Below are 14,014 nucleotides of genomic sequence, written 5' to 3'. Positions count from 1 at the left end.
GCTCTTCTCTCTTGTTTTTCTCGCAATGCTCGTTGTTAGCCCCCTCCGCTTGCATAATATACTCCACATGTACGGAGCGAATTGTACAAATGTACCAGAACAACACTACTCTACAGTGACACATTTCATCTTTTACAGTCATAGCTTTATCGTAGTGGTGGCATTTATTCAGCAACAGGCACTATATCCGCAACATGTGGATTGATTGACCTGATGTCAAATCTGAGATATCAACCACGTACTCCAAGTCATCCCTCGTAGGAAGTAAATATTGAATCGGAAAAGTAGAAAAGAGAGAAATCCTCTAAATCACGGCCGTAATTCAATCAACCCCTCAGGCTTAACCGGCCTTCCAATTTTGATCAACCCCCTCCCCCTCCCCCTCCCCTTCCCCAAATCCATCACAATACTAAACAGGGTTGCGATGGAGCTTTCTCTTGTTACCTCTCTACAAATAGCAGTCGGGTAGCCCTGTTCATCCTCCAAAATGTCTTCAATCGCCGAAACACTGGGCGGGCCCGCCGCTGTTTTGTCCGCAACCAGCTCCCTCACCCTCTTCAATCGGTCGAGGGTATCAACCAAGTGCAACTCCCCTTCCGTTTCCAAATGTGGACGGATGAAATGGTTAGTATGCGTGACTACGCCAACCACATCCCCTGCACCATCCTCTGTCCGCTCTCCCATCTCCAGCCGCACAACATCCCTAGCCGAACACTCCAAGCCCACCCCGCCCGTCCGGTCCGCAACGAGAATATGACACGCAGCAGCGACACCATACCGTTCCAATATCTCCACGGCATCGGCACGGGAGGCGCTATCGAGCACCGCGCGCAGGGCGAGGTGGGTGGGTAGTTTGGCAAAGTCTACGCCAGCGGCTTTTATCGCATTGAGGGTGACGCCGACGCCGTGGCTGTTGAGGCCGATTTTGCCAATTATGCCGGCTTCAGTTAACATGTGGATTGTCGGGATCGTGCTTGTTGTTGTATTTGCTGTTTGGTGGATGTGAAGAATGAGCAGGTTTGGGGATTGTTCGCGCTCCCACTGTAATTATAGGAATAGGTTTCTTAGAGTTAGTTCACCGAGGGAGTTGGTTATAGGGGGGGTGCTGGAGGCCAGGGGCTTTTCTCACATCCCAATTCTGAGCTAGGAAGCTCTCCTCCTCTGATTTCCAGGACAGAGCCGTGCAGCCGTCGCTGAACATGCCATATGCAATCTCCGTGCGCACGTTCAGTGCCACGATAGATTCCACGGGGACACCCGCTCCTTGGGCAATGCCTAATTATTTAAAATAATTGTTAGCTTTTCTGATCACATTCCCTATCCCATTCACCTGATTTCCAGGTGATAGATGAAAACAAATGGAGCCAATATCATTATATACTGGGAGGGGGGGGGGGGGGGGGGGGGATTTAAGGATGGATGGATGGATAAAAAAAAAACTCACCTCGCATCTCCTGCATATATCCTGGAAATGATGTCTCCAGGAATGGCACGAACTTGACCGCAGCGGCGCAAACGTGCGGCCAATCCATCCGACATCGCCGCTTAAACAAACTTTTATAGAACTCCAGGCTTCCAGCTATCTGCTCCCGTGCCTCCTCACCATGTTTTAGCCCTATCTATTATGAAAGAACCAAAGGAGGGTTTTGTCAGTTTCCGATAATAGTTCGTCCATGCTTTCGGATGGCAACATTATTCTTTTAATACCTCAAAAGAGTTCCCTTCACAAGATATTGCAAGCATGATTGCAGAAACCTAGTAGATTCGAACAATAAATAAATAAACTTTTTGTCGTTTAAGTTAGAGAGTACAACTCCTGTGACTCGAACTGTCGAACTGTATATTATTAAAGAGAAATACTTATTCCTTCTGACAAGCCAAAAAAATCATTTGTTGAAATACACCTTATTCTGTATCTCTGAAGAGAATGTCTGTTCCCTTCTCCCCGCATTCGGGATAGAGTTAGCTTATCAGAGTTCGGCACATAGCCTGCGCTAATGCCGGAACCGAATTGCCGACCCAGGGGTTAGTTGAGGGACAGTAACACCAACACGGTTTATTACTAGTATCAGTTTATCGACGCCTCTTGCGCATATGGCCCTAGGTTGGGGTTCTAACTCCGTGGGCGAACATCGTCTGAGGTTGGATTTCAGAGATCGCCCAGGGTTTGGAATATCCCCCTCACCTACTGTAAGATGGCTTCCATTAGAGATAAACGCAATATGCAATGGCGTATTGGGCAGGTCGCTATTGGGATTCCATATTGTTCTTGCATGAGGGGCAGTAGTTGGCGAGTCTAGCAAGACGATGTTGGCCATTTATTGCCTGCCTGGTGTTGCATTCATAACGGCCATGGCATAGTAATAATTACTATGGTTTCACATGCTTTGTACAGCAGAAAAACACTGGTGGGACTCTTCTGCTATTCAGGTTGACAAGGTGATAAAGTGGGATCACAATACACTTTCTCGAAAGGTAAATGGCATAATGTCGGCTACGATATATAGCCAGGGAATCATTTTCGAGAGAGGAACTTGAAATCAAGAAGCCACTTGGGGTGGATGTAGTAGTTGTCGACGCTTTCCGCGCGATTGAGGATGGTAGATGGTATGTTGCGTAAAAGACCTTTTAAGGTGCTGGTAGAATATTGATACGGCAAATGGAATATTGATAACGCTTTTAGACTAGGTGAGACTCTCCCGAGAGGAGTATATATACCCTGTGAAACTGAATAAGGTCTATAAAATAATAGGGGGGGCGAAAGGGATGGTAAGAGTGGAAGCAAAATAAAAGGACAGAAAAAATTATGTCAGAGGTTCTGATTCGAACACGCAGCATTGCCAGTGAAGGTGGCCCAGATCTGGAGGCCCAAATAAAGTGCTCCTTCGCATTCCCACCCGATATATGTGCAACGCAGCCTACAGGGTGCATCCATCACCGCCTTTACAAACAACACAACCAACAGGCCTAAAGGAATAAAAAAATGGAAAAGAAAGGAAAAGAAAAAAGAAACTGGAAGGGGGAGGGGACTTACCAAGATTTATTAAACCAGCGCCAACCATCTGATATGCGTCGCCTTTCTCGGCCTTCCACTTTTCTGGTTATATAAAGGGGGAGATTTGTCCTGAACGCATATCGAGGCTAACGAACCCATGGATGGTCTGGGAATACTGAGGGGTGGGAAAGGCTTATGCTTTAACCCCCTAACCGCTCAACCACCGGGTCCTTTTGGATGTAAATGCACACATTTCCCAAATATTTAAGGGAATAAATGGTGAATGAATGGAGGAATGAATTTTGGTTGGGAGTGTGTGGTGAATTTTATATCATGTGACTTGTCCCTATCTTTGCCAAGCAACATCCGTTCCCTTCAGGGGAAGAAAAAAAAAAAAGCTGCTTCATGAACTGAATGTAAGTTAGTTATACAGTTGGCGACAACGAGTAATTGGAGAACATGTCAAAAACCTATATTGTCTAACTTTCTAATTGAACGGTCATATAAAAATTTCCTAAAGAAGAACCTCCCCGATATCATCCATGAAGCTTACCCCTTTCCCATTTCCTCTCAGTATCGGCACTGATATCGTCCATCTACCACGCATCTGTCGTCTTATCCGCCGTCCAGCTGCTAGCAATGGCAATAGTGGCGCCAAAGCTACTACGACCACCTCAACCTACCTGGACAGGTTTATCCGTCGCATCCTCTGCGAGGAGGAGCTCAAGGACTACTATGCAAAATTCTCCGCACTGCAACACCACTCCGCCTCAGGTGCCAAAACATTGACAACGGTGCCGCCGCGAGGACCCGCGATGAATGCAGCTAACATTACAGAGATGGCTAGATGGCTAGCTGGCCGATTTGCCGCAAAGGAAGCAGCTAGGAAAGCAGCTCCTGGCGGCGCTTCGACGATAGGTTGGAAAGATGTTATGGTTCGCATTGATAAGGAGAGGAATGGTAGTGGAAGCGTGAAGCCGGAAATTGTATATTTGAAGGACGGAGGTGTGCGTGGGGAGGTTGGCAAGCTTTCCATCTCTCATGATGGCGATTATGTTGTTGCGACAGTTCTTGCGGCGACAACTCCTACCACTACACAACTTCCTGACGGTTGACAACTGGGTGGTGTACACCTTTTCGTTCTGATTGCGAGATGAGAGCTATCCTATAGAAAACCAAAATTTCTCAAGCTGAAATTTATGCGATCCTTGTTAAGGCTGGTCGATGCCATCATTACGGCGACTAAAGGCACTAAACCTTTAAGAGACTGTGGGGGAATGGGGCTCCTAAGAAATGCCCGGATGTGATGAATTTAAACTGTCAAGATATACTATGGCGGCCAGAAGAAAAGTCAAGGGAGATACATCTCTTCCGCTGTGCACCGATGCTTCGGAAGGTTTAGCTATCATTCGAAACCTTCAAGGCCCGAGAAACACATGCGAGTATGCAAGTCTCGTATCGGCGCTATGAGGTAGGTATACCAAGGGCATTATTAGTAATGACGCTTTTTGTTGATTTATCCCGGGATACTCCAAATTCGGCCTTGTCGAGGCGGAACTTCATGTAGTATGGATTGACCTGAGGGTGTTTGGGCTACACTCGAGTTTGAAGTATCAATTCCGATTTACAGCACCATGTGGTTTTCTGTAAACTACATAATTTGCAATTCTATATTCGTGATTTTGACCCATGAGTTATATCTGGAGTAGCCATGGTCCTGGATGTAAGAGGGTTGAACCTTGGTTGGTTGTTATGATCTATCTATGACGGGTGTGTGCGGGTCACGTGGGGTAGACCTCTGTAGGAGGATAATGTTGGGGGGATTGGATTGGGTGATTCGTACCCTCTATACGGAGTACCACCACGGCGCTGGTGGTGATTGAGCTCTTTTGCCCTAGTGGCCTAATATTTTTCATTGGTTTATTGTTATGATCTATCTAGTGGCGAGGAATATATTGTGTGGGTCACGTGGGATAGGGCTCGTGTAGGTAGTAGCTCCAACATAGCCGTAGTACCCACTGGATCCTGTCATGTGATTGGCCACTTCGCCCGAGGGAACGGTTCGTCTAAAGATCGCGAATGGAAATTTTTTTTGGAAGAACTCAGAACTCTCGAGAAGAGGCTCAGTGTATGCTGAGTTTGAAGTTACTAGTATCAATGCCTAGGGCTAACATCCCGGGCCAATAAAATCGCGCCTCTGGGTTTGGCGAGTAGAAAATCCGACGACAATCGGGCCCCCGTTACACCCACCTTTCCAGCAGATGGACTATCTTGGTTGGGTGGAAACCTTCAACTTAGTTATTGGCTTTGTGAGTTCTGGTCATTAACTACTTGAAAGCGCACTTTTCTTGTTGATAATAGTCAGAGATTTACTAGAGGGCATCTTCTACTGGGTTCAATATGCCGTTTTCACATCATAGTCATTCTGGCCAGTTCTGCGAGGGCCACGCAAAAAACTCGCTAGAAGATATCATTCGGACTGCGATAGGGAAAAAGATGTGCGTGTTTGCGCTAAGTGAACATATGCCGAGAATGGCGCAGGATTTTTATCCGGAAGAAGTGAGGTTTCCTTTCCTTTCCTTTGCTTTCTTCTTTTTTAAACAAAAAGAAGATATAAAAGTTAATAGTCTTTGTATCTGCGTGGAGTCATCAAAGGTGACATTTGTAAGGGCAAAAAAAGGTTGGTTTAGTTGACTAATGGTTGGTGGTATAGATTGAAGCAAACGCTACGGAGGCGTCTCTGATCGAGAATGAAAGCGCTTACTTTAAAGAATCCCAACGTCTACGGGAGAAATATATCTCGGAGATAAATATCCCCATTGGATTTGAATGTGACTGGATTCGCCCCTCGTCGTTGACGTGGATCCAAAACTCATTGGCGCGGTTTCCATTCGATTTCTTCGTAGGCTCGGTACACCATGTACACACCATCCCGATTGACTATGACACCGTCCTTTATCATAAGGCAAGAGAGATCGCTGGGGGGAAGGATGAGAGGCTATTTGAGGATTACTTTGATGCCCAGTTCGCCATGCTCAAAGCGCTGAACCCACCAGTTGTTGGCCATTTCGATCTCATTCGATTAAAAAGTGATGATCCTGAACGAAGCTTCCAACAGTGGCCGGCAGTCTGGGAAAAGATCCTGAGAAATTTGGACTATGTGGCAGAATATGGGGGGATTTTGGAACTCAATTCCGCTAGTCTAAGGAAGGGGATGACTGAACCATACCCCAAGGCTGAGATCTGCAAGGTAAATTCAAAATTCCGAATCTCCCTCAAACGAAACGGAAACGTGACCAGACAATCTCCACCATTGATAACTAACAAAAAGGGTGTGTGCTTCAGGAATTTCTCGCACGGAATGGCCGATTCTGTATGTCAGATGATAGCCACGGCATCGACCAGGTTGCCCTTAATTATAATCGTATGCTCGAGTTCACAGAGCAAGTTGGCATATCAACCCTGCACTACTTAGAGTATTGCAATGAGCTACCATCGTCAAGCAACCGCTTCGATCGGAGATTCCCTCACACCGGGTTGCGTTCAGTCAGCCTTGCAGATCTCAAACAGTTGGCTTTCTGGTCATAGCCCGAAACCATGACGACAACGACGCCAGCAAAAGCTACCAGTCCATACCACAAGCTGCGCTTCCGCTTCCTGGGTTTCCCGCAAAATGCGATACAACCTATGCAGCCACGGAGCCGGATCGCTCACTGATTGCATGATTTCAAATCCACTTCTCAAATTTAGCCCTAGAAACAAAGAACAATGTGATCCATGTTCCAGGTTTGTGGAACGTAATGGCAGTCGCGCAGCGTCTGAAAACGATGGTTTTTTTTTTTTTGCTTTCTTTCCTTTTTCCTTCCCGGACGTAGTTGACACACTCCGAGCCCAACAACCAGCCAGGGTCCATACGAGAACCGGATGACTTGGCTCAAACTCAAATGCTAGCTGATGCTCTATCCGCATGCGTAGGCGCCATGTCAAGGAAGAAAATAAGAAATGAGAAAGTAAGTGCCATCGTGGAACAGCCCAATCAAATAAGCGCTATAGTCCTTTCCGAGTGAACCCGTTGAATTCTTGTGCGATTATAGGGTTCGTTACCAGGCCGGGTAAGGCGAACAGACCAGGAGAGCTAAAACAAAGAAAGAAAGGAAAGAAGAAAAGAAGAAGAAAGAAAAGAAAAACGGTATGGCCAAATCACCCAGCTACACAGGAGTAACCGAAAAGTATGAAAAAATAAGAAGAAGAAGAAAATGCCACGGAGAGTGATATTCAAACTATTATTTCGGTTTCATTCATTACACCTCTGTTGAAATCCCCAAAATCGACCAACTCCGAGCTTCTGGCACTTGAAACACGTCTGACCAGAGGAACGGTAGGAAATAGTTGAGGCTTTGGAATGCCATGTCGCGATTATCACAAACAACTACTTGTGCGGATTCAAATCGGTCGGGACAAGGATAAATGAGTAAAATGAAACAATGTTTAAAACACGCCCACTGGCACGTTTTACCCGCATAGCAATTGGCCCTGCTAAGCTGGCGTTCCGGGTAAACAAATTTGTTTTTTTCTGTTGTTCACTTAAGATGATAATATGTGCATGCGCTGCAATAGCAGCAGCCCAACTTATTTTATCCGTCGCATTTGGACAATACTAGCAGTCTTCAGGTCGCGTCTTCCGCTCAAGTTCGCCTCATAGGGATTGAGGAGGACGGCAGCTGAAGAAAAGGTGACTGTTTGGTTGGAAGAAATCTGGTCGTTTTCTTCTTCTTTTCTTTTTCCTTTTTCCTTTTTTCTTTGAAGGTTTTGAAGGGTGGTGGCGGTTTGGATAAGGTGACTCACTGACGTTGAGGAGGGTGTTGGCTGGAAAGCGGTGCATGCATATTAAACCTGTCCAACGAGCTCATTTTCTAGCAGGATATTCTGGCTCACTCCTTTTGCATTTGCTGTTTCACTCTTCTTGTATTTTGATATTCGCCTCTGAGCGTTTTTGTTGCCTTCTTACTTCTCCTCAACCTTGCAACTTCCGTGACAGCCATGGAGATTCTATTAATTGGGATCTGAATTCGGAGTAACCGAGTTAGTATTTATGCAACTGGTAGTAACGGCACACATTCAGGGCGCATGCTGCTGTGCGCTCATATGCCCGATTTGAAATTCAAGCAGTACATGGCGAAGGAGCACTTACGGTGAACTTTCCAAATTCGCTATTGTCCAGCACCCTGTTCTACGATGGCATCTAGAATCTTTTTCTTCCATTATTGAATATACAATGTGGGGTAACCGCTGATATAATGATGGGGTTGCTGGATGTACCAGATGCTAGCTTTAAGCTTAAATCTAACCTTAAGCCTGAGCGTTACTTACACTAGTCATAATGGATTGCAAGTTAAAGTTAACTAACTAGTTAACTACAAAGGAAAACACAGCATCCAAGTTGGTAGAAATTCATGTTATTCATATTTCCGTGGTGGTTCAAAAAGGAGAGGGACGGAGAAACAATGTCCTGTTTCATGTCTTCTCAAAAAGGAATATTTTTCCTGTGCTCCCTCTAACTGTTCTCATTAAACTCTTGCCGTTGCTATTATTGGATTTGGACCGGATTTTTAATAACCACTAGTAGGTGGTATGCATATGACATTCGCTTTCGAACTATTTTCATTGGTACCCGGTCAGGGGTCGATCGCCGCATGGCGGAACTCAACTTAGCCCACTAGTAGCGTATGAGAATCGATCGCGGAACCTTCGCGCATGCGCTCGCCGTAGCGTTGCGGCCTTGAGCGACTGAGGCTTGAGAGTGTGTGTGTGTGTGTGCATGTGGGGACTTTGTATTCATATTTTATAGGTTGGAGCAGGGGAAGTGGGCAAATTTGCACTTGTCAGAAACAATTCTTAATCCACTCGCTGAGATAGCTGATATAATGCGATTGACGGGGCGGAGTGTGGGGAGATAAGGTCGCCGATAAGAGGTGATGATAGGCATGGAATGCTGAGCAAAGGTGGGGCAGTCAATTGTGAACGAAAAAGCTAATAGTTCTGCACCTTTCCCTCGCTCTTCGCCTAAATTTTATGTTTTATCCGTTCATCTGATCGATAAGCGAGAAGATAATACCATTAGAAGTGGTTAGAGAGGCGATGCCAAGGGAGTAAATTTTTCCATGCTGCTATTTTGACTGATCCAAGCACCTCCATCTATTCTAGTTCAAGTCTGTTGATCCACAGCGCAAGATGTGGTCGCCGAATAATGCACGGACAAAAATGGGAATCTAGATCTGTGCCGAATCAAGGCATGCGAACTCTGTTGGATGCTTCAAAAGCATTTAGTGAGGGGTAGGAGTTTTTGGACTTCCACGGCAACAAAACTCAGAAGGCGAGATGGTTACCGTTATATGCACAGGGAGCAGGTTTCATATCACTTTATACTTTGGGGCGAATATTAGTTAGAGAAGTTGTAGTTTCATAAAACCGCTACATTGCGGGATAAGGTATTTTGAGGCGCTTTGTTGCAATGTGTCCTTGCGGGCCTCTGGGCTACTGCGTACGGAGTAGTTCAGCCAGCTTACCTTTTAGGGCATGTGGATCAGATCGACAGGGAAAAGTCGTGACAAGGGGTTCAGTCTGATTCAGTCACAATCATGCAATTAATTTGGAAAATTATACGCAGTAAGTCTTCCGCAGAAGGAAAATCGCCGCTAGACTTCCGAGGGGTAAGTTATTCGGAATTTAATATTAAAAGACTCTCTCCGTCCGCTAAGGAGACACAGACGACCGCACACATATTCCTACTCCCTGAGCAAAACAAGACTCCACTCTAGGCCAAGCGGTCCACCCTGTCAGGGCCCGACAAGACGGGCACTTGATGTCGTTACTTCTCAACTAACGAGCACACATCCACTGTCATCCAAAACCTGCTGCCGCCCAGAGGGGAGCCTCTCCAGGACACAGCGTATTGATTTGAAATATCCTGGTAAACCGGTATGAGCCACAGGATTAGCCATTAAATAATAAAGTGTAATATAAAATGAATAAGTGCCAATAGCCTCTGATATTCGTTGACTAGCCAGCATCCAAAGGCCTCTTCTCTGACATGTATTTTGGGCGGCTACTGCGAGAAACCGAACACCATGATGGAGACCAAAAATAAGTATGCTAAGCCAGGCCAAACCTATTCAAAGCGATGATTGGTGAATGCACCTGGTCCATTTGGACAGCTCCAGGGGTTGTCTAATCAGACAGGTTCAATGACCGATCGGAATCATATTCCGTTCCACACCATAATTTCAGCAAAAAAAAGGCTGAGGGAGAAGGCATTTAGCACTTATGTTGCGAATTCCATGTTGAGGTTTTCGAAGTCGCTGAAATCGGGTCGGGCGCTTTTTCCCTAGGGAGATTCAATGTTTGGCTTCACGTCTTACCTCTGGGAGTCTTCATATTCAAGTCTTACGTACTCCGTAGAATTAAGTGCCAAGTCGGAAGGATTGATGAAGGAGCCGATGAGGATTCATTGTGTGATCGTTGGGAATCCTATTAACGTTGGTAATAATGGGGGCCTTTTCAGGCACCAACTTCCAAGCAACTCTCCTGGACGATTTTCCTGGTGACCTTACCATGCAAGTCATAAAAGTGAAAGGGGTGCTTTGATCGATATAAAGATGAACACGCAGCCGAAGACGACCAGCGACACCAGAGAGCGCAGGATACGAATAGTATAATAGTAAATTTCCGACGGTTATAAGCCTATATTCGCCCTACTGGTAGGGTGGTATCTCCGTCCAGACAGGAATTGTGAGTAGTAGCAATTGCACACACCGGTGGAAGAACGACCATCGATTCCAGAGGACACGAACGAGGGGAGGGAAATCCTAACATGGTCCTGGCTGAGCGCTGTCAGCCCACCCACTACCCACTGCATCCATCCCCGGCCTGCCTTTGACTTGGAGCCGCTGGAGGTTGTGATCGGGCCAGGGACAATGTCACAGCAGCGCCGCGCGAAGCCCACAGGGATGGCCAGATGGCGGGTGGATTACGTATGCAGCCGCCATTGTTTAGGGCTGGATGGCTATCATTCCGAGGTCACCTTGGACTCAACGACCAACATTGCAACATCCCGCCGTCCAATCTCCCCACCATCACTACCGGACACAGCAATCGGAGTCTCGAAGCTCATCCGTCAGCAGACCTGTCACGGGCAGAAGGCGGGGAATAGCCTAGAGCACTGTTTGTGGTTCACGCAAACGGCTGCGTATTGAAACACCCTTGCTCCTTTTCACTGCACAACTTATATCGCTGCTGGTCAGTCGGCCGCGGATCCTCCGAAAAGGACCAACATTGCCGACCTTTGACGAATTCCTTGGGGCCCTCCTTCGGAGAGGGGTCGAACAATCTAGCCACGCTCTAGACCTCGACGCGGGGCACCAACCATTGGCAGCCAGTTGAACCACTAGCCAGAGCCCTCATGGGACCATGAGTCCATGACCTGGCGCTCTGGTGTCCGTGGCGTCCGATCTACTGCACGCCTGCGCCAAACCCCGTCTGTTGGATTTTAATTCTATCCTTAACATCCGGCCATTGGATGGGGTGAATCCAGCCAAGCGTGCGGATACTCAGGTTCATTCCTCAATAAAAGTGTCCAGGCCAAAGACTCAAAACTCTGCATCGCGACACATTTTGCTTTGAAAGTTGACTAATAAGATTTCAACGCGATTCCCGCAGTGGATTGCATCCGGAAACCATTGAGCTTTCAACCCGTGGGCCTCAAAGCTGACATTCCCCCGAAGCAAAATTCAGGGATGTTGCCGTGAGAGCTGCTACGTTGAGTCGAAAAAGAATCGCATGTGTGATGTGGCAAGCTGCAGCGGATTGCTTTTGAGCTTCAATCCAATTGCTCGGATAGATTTGTGAATCCGTTCTTCTCTTTATTTATCGTTCTCTCGCATTTCGTCCCAGATTCTCTGGTGGTGCCTTGTTTTAAAAAATTATCAAAGTTGTAGAATATTATTTTGCAATCTATTCTCGAACTCCTTTCGCACTTCCCCAGTTCAAAAGCACACGGGACTGGTTTTGCCCCACCCCCAACATCAAGTATATAGTGCACCTCCTCTCCCGCTCTTCCCTTGACTGAGAGCACTTTGCAACTGGACACTTGTCAGCTTCCGATCGTTTCACCATACGAGACCTCTGTCGAACACTCGTTATTTCTCCTTCCGCATTTGATTCAAACAGCATACAACTCTCTCATTTCACTAGCCCCATATATCGATTTTGCAGCTATCCTCTCGGGTCCTTCGCTATGGGTGTCACAAAGAACGTGCTTAGGAACGGTAATGGAGTCAACAAGCCCACGACAGGTGACGAAGTTGTGATCGACTATACAGGATGCCTCTATGACCCTACAGCCGCCGATAAGCATTTTATGGGAGACGAGTGAGTTTCGCAATCGATTTAGGGAAACGAAAGACTTATGGAAGCACGAGGAAAGGGCAAAAAATGAAAACCGATCTTACACTGACCGTTTAAATCCGGAATAGGTTTGATTCGTCCAAAGATAGAGGAGACTTTAAAACCACAATCGGCATTGGAAAGGTCATTCGAGGTATTTGCGCCATTTCTCTTGTTTTGGGTGGCTAGCTATGCTTCAAGCATGCTAGATCACGAGCCACCTTCTCCGAAAAGGATATCAACGCTCTGGCAAATTCCCGGCTGACACTTGAACCTAAGGATGGGATGAGGCGGTTATGAATATGACACTCGGCGAAAAAAGCATCCTAACAATCAGCGGGTGAGTCGTCCCGTTTGCCGAGCCGTTTTGAATCTTTACTGTAAAAGAATGCATCATTTCATCCAATTGTCATCATTTCATGGAAAGCGAACGTTTAGCTAATAATTTCCGTTTTGGATTTTGTGCTACAGAGACTATGCGTACGGAGACCGGTATGCTTATTTTATTGTCTGATCCCTGTGCAAAAAGTAACCAGAAATAGATTTGGATGAATGAATAAAATATTACCCCAATTTCGTCTCTATTAATTACCTGCGAAGGTGTAACTTGGGATGACCCTGGCATTCAAAGAAATGGGGACTTCAAGCTTCTTATCAGATCACTGACTGTTTGTTTCATTGCCACCTGCTAGTGGCTTCCCAGGGCTCATCCCTCCAAACTCGACTCTTGTTTTGTAAGTACTGGACAGCCGTGGAGCGTTTCTCACCTATTCTTATGCCACTTTTGCCATTGCCATTTTGCGTCCCTTTTTTTTTTTTTTCTTTTTTTTTTCCCTCACCGCTCTTGGTGCCTGAATCTTGTCTGAATAATTACTACCTAAGCTTTGGTTCCATCCCGCCTGCGGCAGACCACCCACCTATCTGGGTTAACCTTCCTGCAGTGGCGACTTGCGCCCTCTTCCATATTCGAAAGTAGCCTCACACTATCTGACATTGTATTTCTTTTTTTGCCCTCCCCAGATGTAGCCAGCCAGCCAAAACAAGACAATACTGATCGAGCTGACGCACTGTAATTCACAACAGCGAAGTCGAACTCAAGGGCATCAATAATATACGGGCATCATAATTGAGGCGATGGTGTAACACCAACCCGGCAAGGGAGCCTTCTCGAATGTTTCCCGAAGCCATTCTCCTCTTAAAGATCAACAACATTAATTATCCATACCCCGCCTACTACTTCCGTCACACTTTTTTGCGTCACACCTAAATTCCGTGGCACCATACCATACCTTCGTTTCTCGTTGCTCGTTGCTCGTTCCTCGTTCCTCTTATGTTCCCTGATCCATCGAAACAAATAACCTAATCAGAGACAGCAAACTATTTATACTTTTGGCTTGCAAAGACAAATCTGCTTGATCCAAAAAGATGCCATGGAGGGACGGGGCAGACCCAATGCGGCGCACCCCAGCTGACGATAACGCTCCTCAGAATGGTGGGGTTAGTGCCCCCCCGAATGCCCCAGCCATGGCTCTGCTATACAAGTTTTCGCCTTCTTGTCTCCCAAAAGGGTCATCGAAT

The 14,014-nt window shown here is 46.5% G+C and overlaps 5 protein-coding genes across 5 annotated transcripts; 3 read left to right on the top strand and 2 right to left on the bottom strand.

Annotated features, from left to right (window-relative positions):
• Positions 1 to 309: 309 nt before the first annotated feature.
• On the bottom strand, positions 310 to 1,743 carry HCAG_08025 (predicted protein; the record flags this gene model as incomplete). The annotated part of the gene is made up of 4 exons (XM_001536866.1): positions 310 to 1,041; positions 1,130 to 1,275; positions 1,445 to 1,619; positions 1,708 to 1,743. The coding sequence occupies 4 exons, from the start codon at positions 1,741 to 1,743 to the stop codon at positions 310 to 312; spliced, it is 1,089 nt and encodes a 362-aa protein (XP_001536916.1).
• Positions 1,744 to 3,537: 1,794 nt separating this feature from the next.
• Positions 3,538 to 4,141, top strand: HCAG_08024 (predicted protein; the record flags this gene model as incomplete). The annotated part of the gene is made up of 2 exons (XM_001536865.1): positions 3,538 to 4,002; positions 4,064 to 4,141. 2 exons carry the CDS (start codon positions 3,538 to 3,540, stop codon positions 4,139 to 4,141), a joined length of 543 nt encoding a protein of 180 aa, XP_001536915.1.
• Positions 4,142 to 5,395: 1,254 nt separating this feature from the next.
• Positions 5,396 to 6,720, top strand: HCAG_08023 (conserved hypothetical protein; the record flags this gene model as incomplete). The annotated part of the gene is made up of 5 exons (XM_001536864.1): positions 5,396 to 5,493; positions 5,623 to 5,659; positions 5,709 to 6,245; positions 6,341 to 6,368; positions 6,584 to 6,720. The coding sequence occupies 5 exons, from the start codon at positions 5,396 to 5,398 to the stop codon at positions 6,718 to 6,720; spliced, it is 837 nt and encodes a 278-aa protein (XP_001536914.1).
• Positions 6,721 to 7,624: 904 nt separating this feature from the next.
• HCAG_08022 (predicted protein) lies at positions 7,625 to 8,374 on the bottom strand (the record flags this gene model as incomplete). The annotated part of the gene is made up of 5 exons (XM_001536863.1): positions 7,625 to 7,731; positions 7,841 to 7,888; positions 8,004 to 8,058; positions 8,187 to 8,225; positions 8,366 to 8,374. 5 exons carry the CDS (start codon positions 8,372 to 8,374, stop codon positions 7,625 to 7,627), a joined length of 258 nt encoding a protein of 85 aa, XP_001536913.1.
• Positions 8,375 to 12,287: 3,913 nt separating this feature from the next.
• Positions 12,288 to 13,562, top strand: HCAG_08021 (predicted protein; the record flags this gene model as incomplete). The annotated part of the gene is made up of 7 exons (XM_001536862.1): positions 12,288 to 12,421; positions 12,526 to 12,590; positions 12,716 to 12,776; positions 12,908 to 12,928; positions 13,129 to 13,170; positions 13,378 to 13,431; positions 13,520 to 13,562. The coding sequence occupies 7 exons, from the start codon at positions 12,288 to 12,290 to the stop codon at positions 13,560 to 13,562; spliced, it is 420 nt and encodes a 139-aa protein (XP_001536912.1).
• Between the last annotated feature and the right edge of the window lie 452 nt (positions 13,563 to 14,014).

This window comes from Histoplasma capsulatum, genomic scaffold (genome assembly GCF_000149585.1).
Source record: "Histoplasma capsulatum NAm1 scaffold_10 genomic scaffold, whole genome shotgun sequence".
NCBI classification, from domain to species: domain Eukaryota; kingdom Fungi; phylum Ascomycota; class Eurotiomycetes; order Onygenales; family Ajellomycetaceae; genus Histoplasma; species Histoplasma mississippiense.
This window is presented reverse-complemented; position numbering and strand designations above follow the sequence as displayed.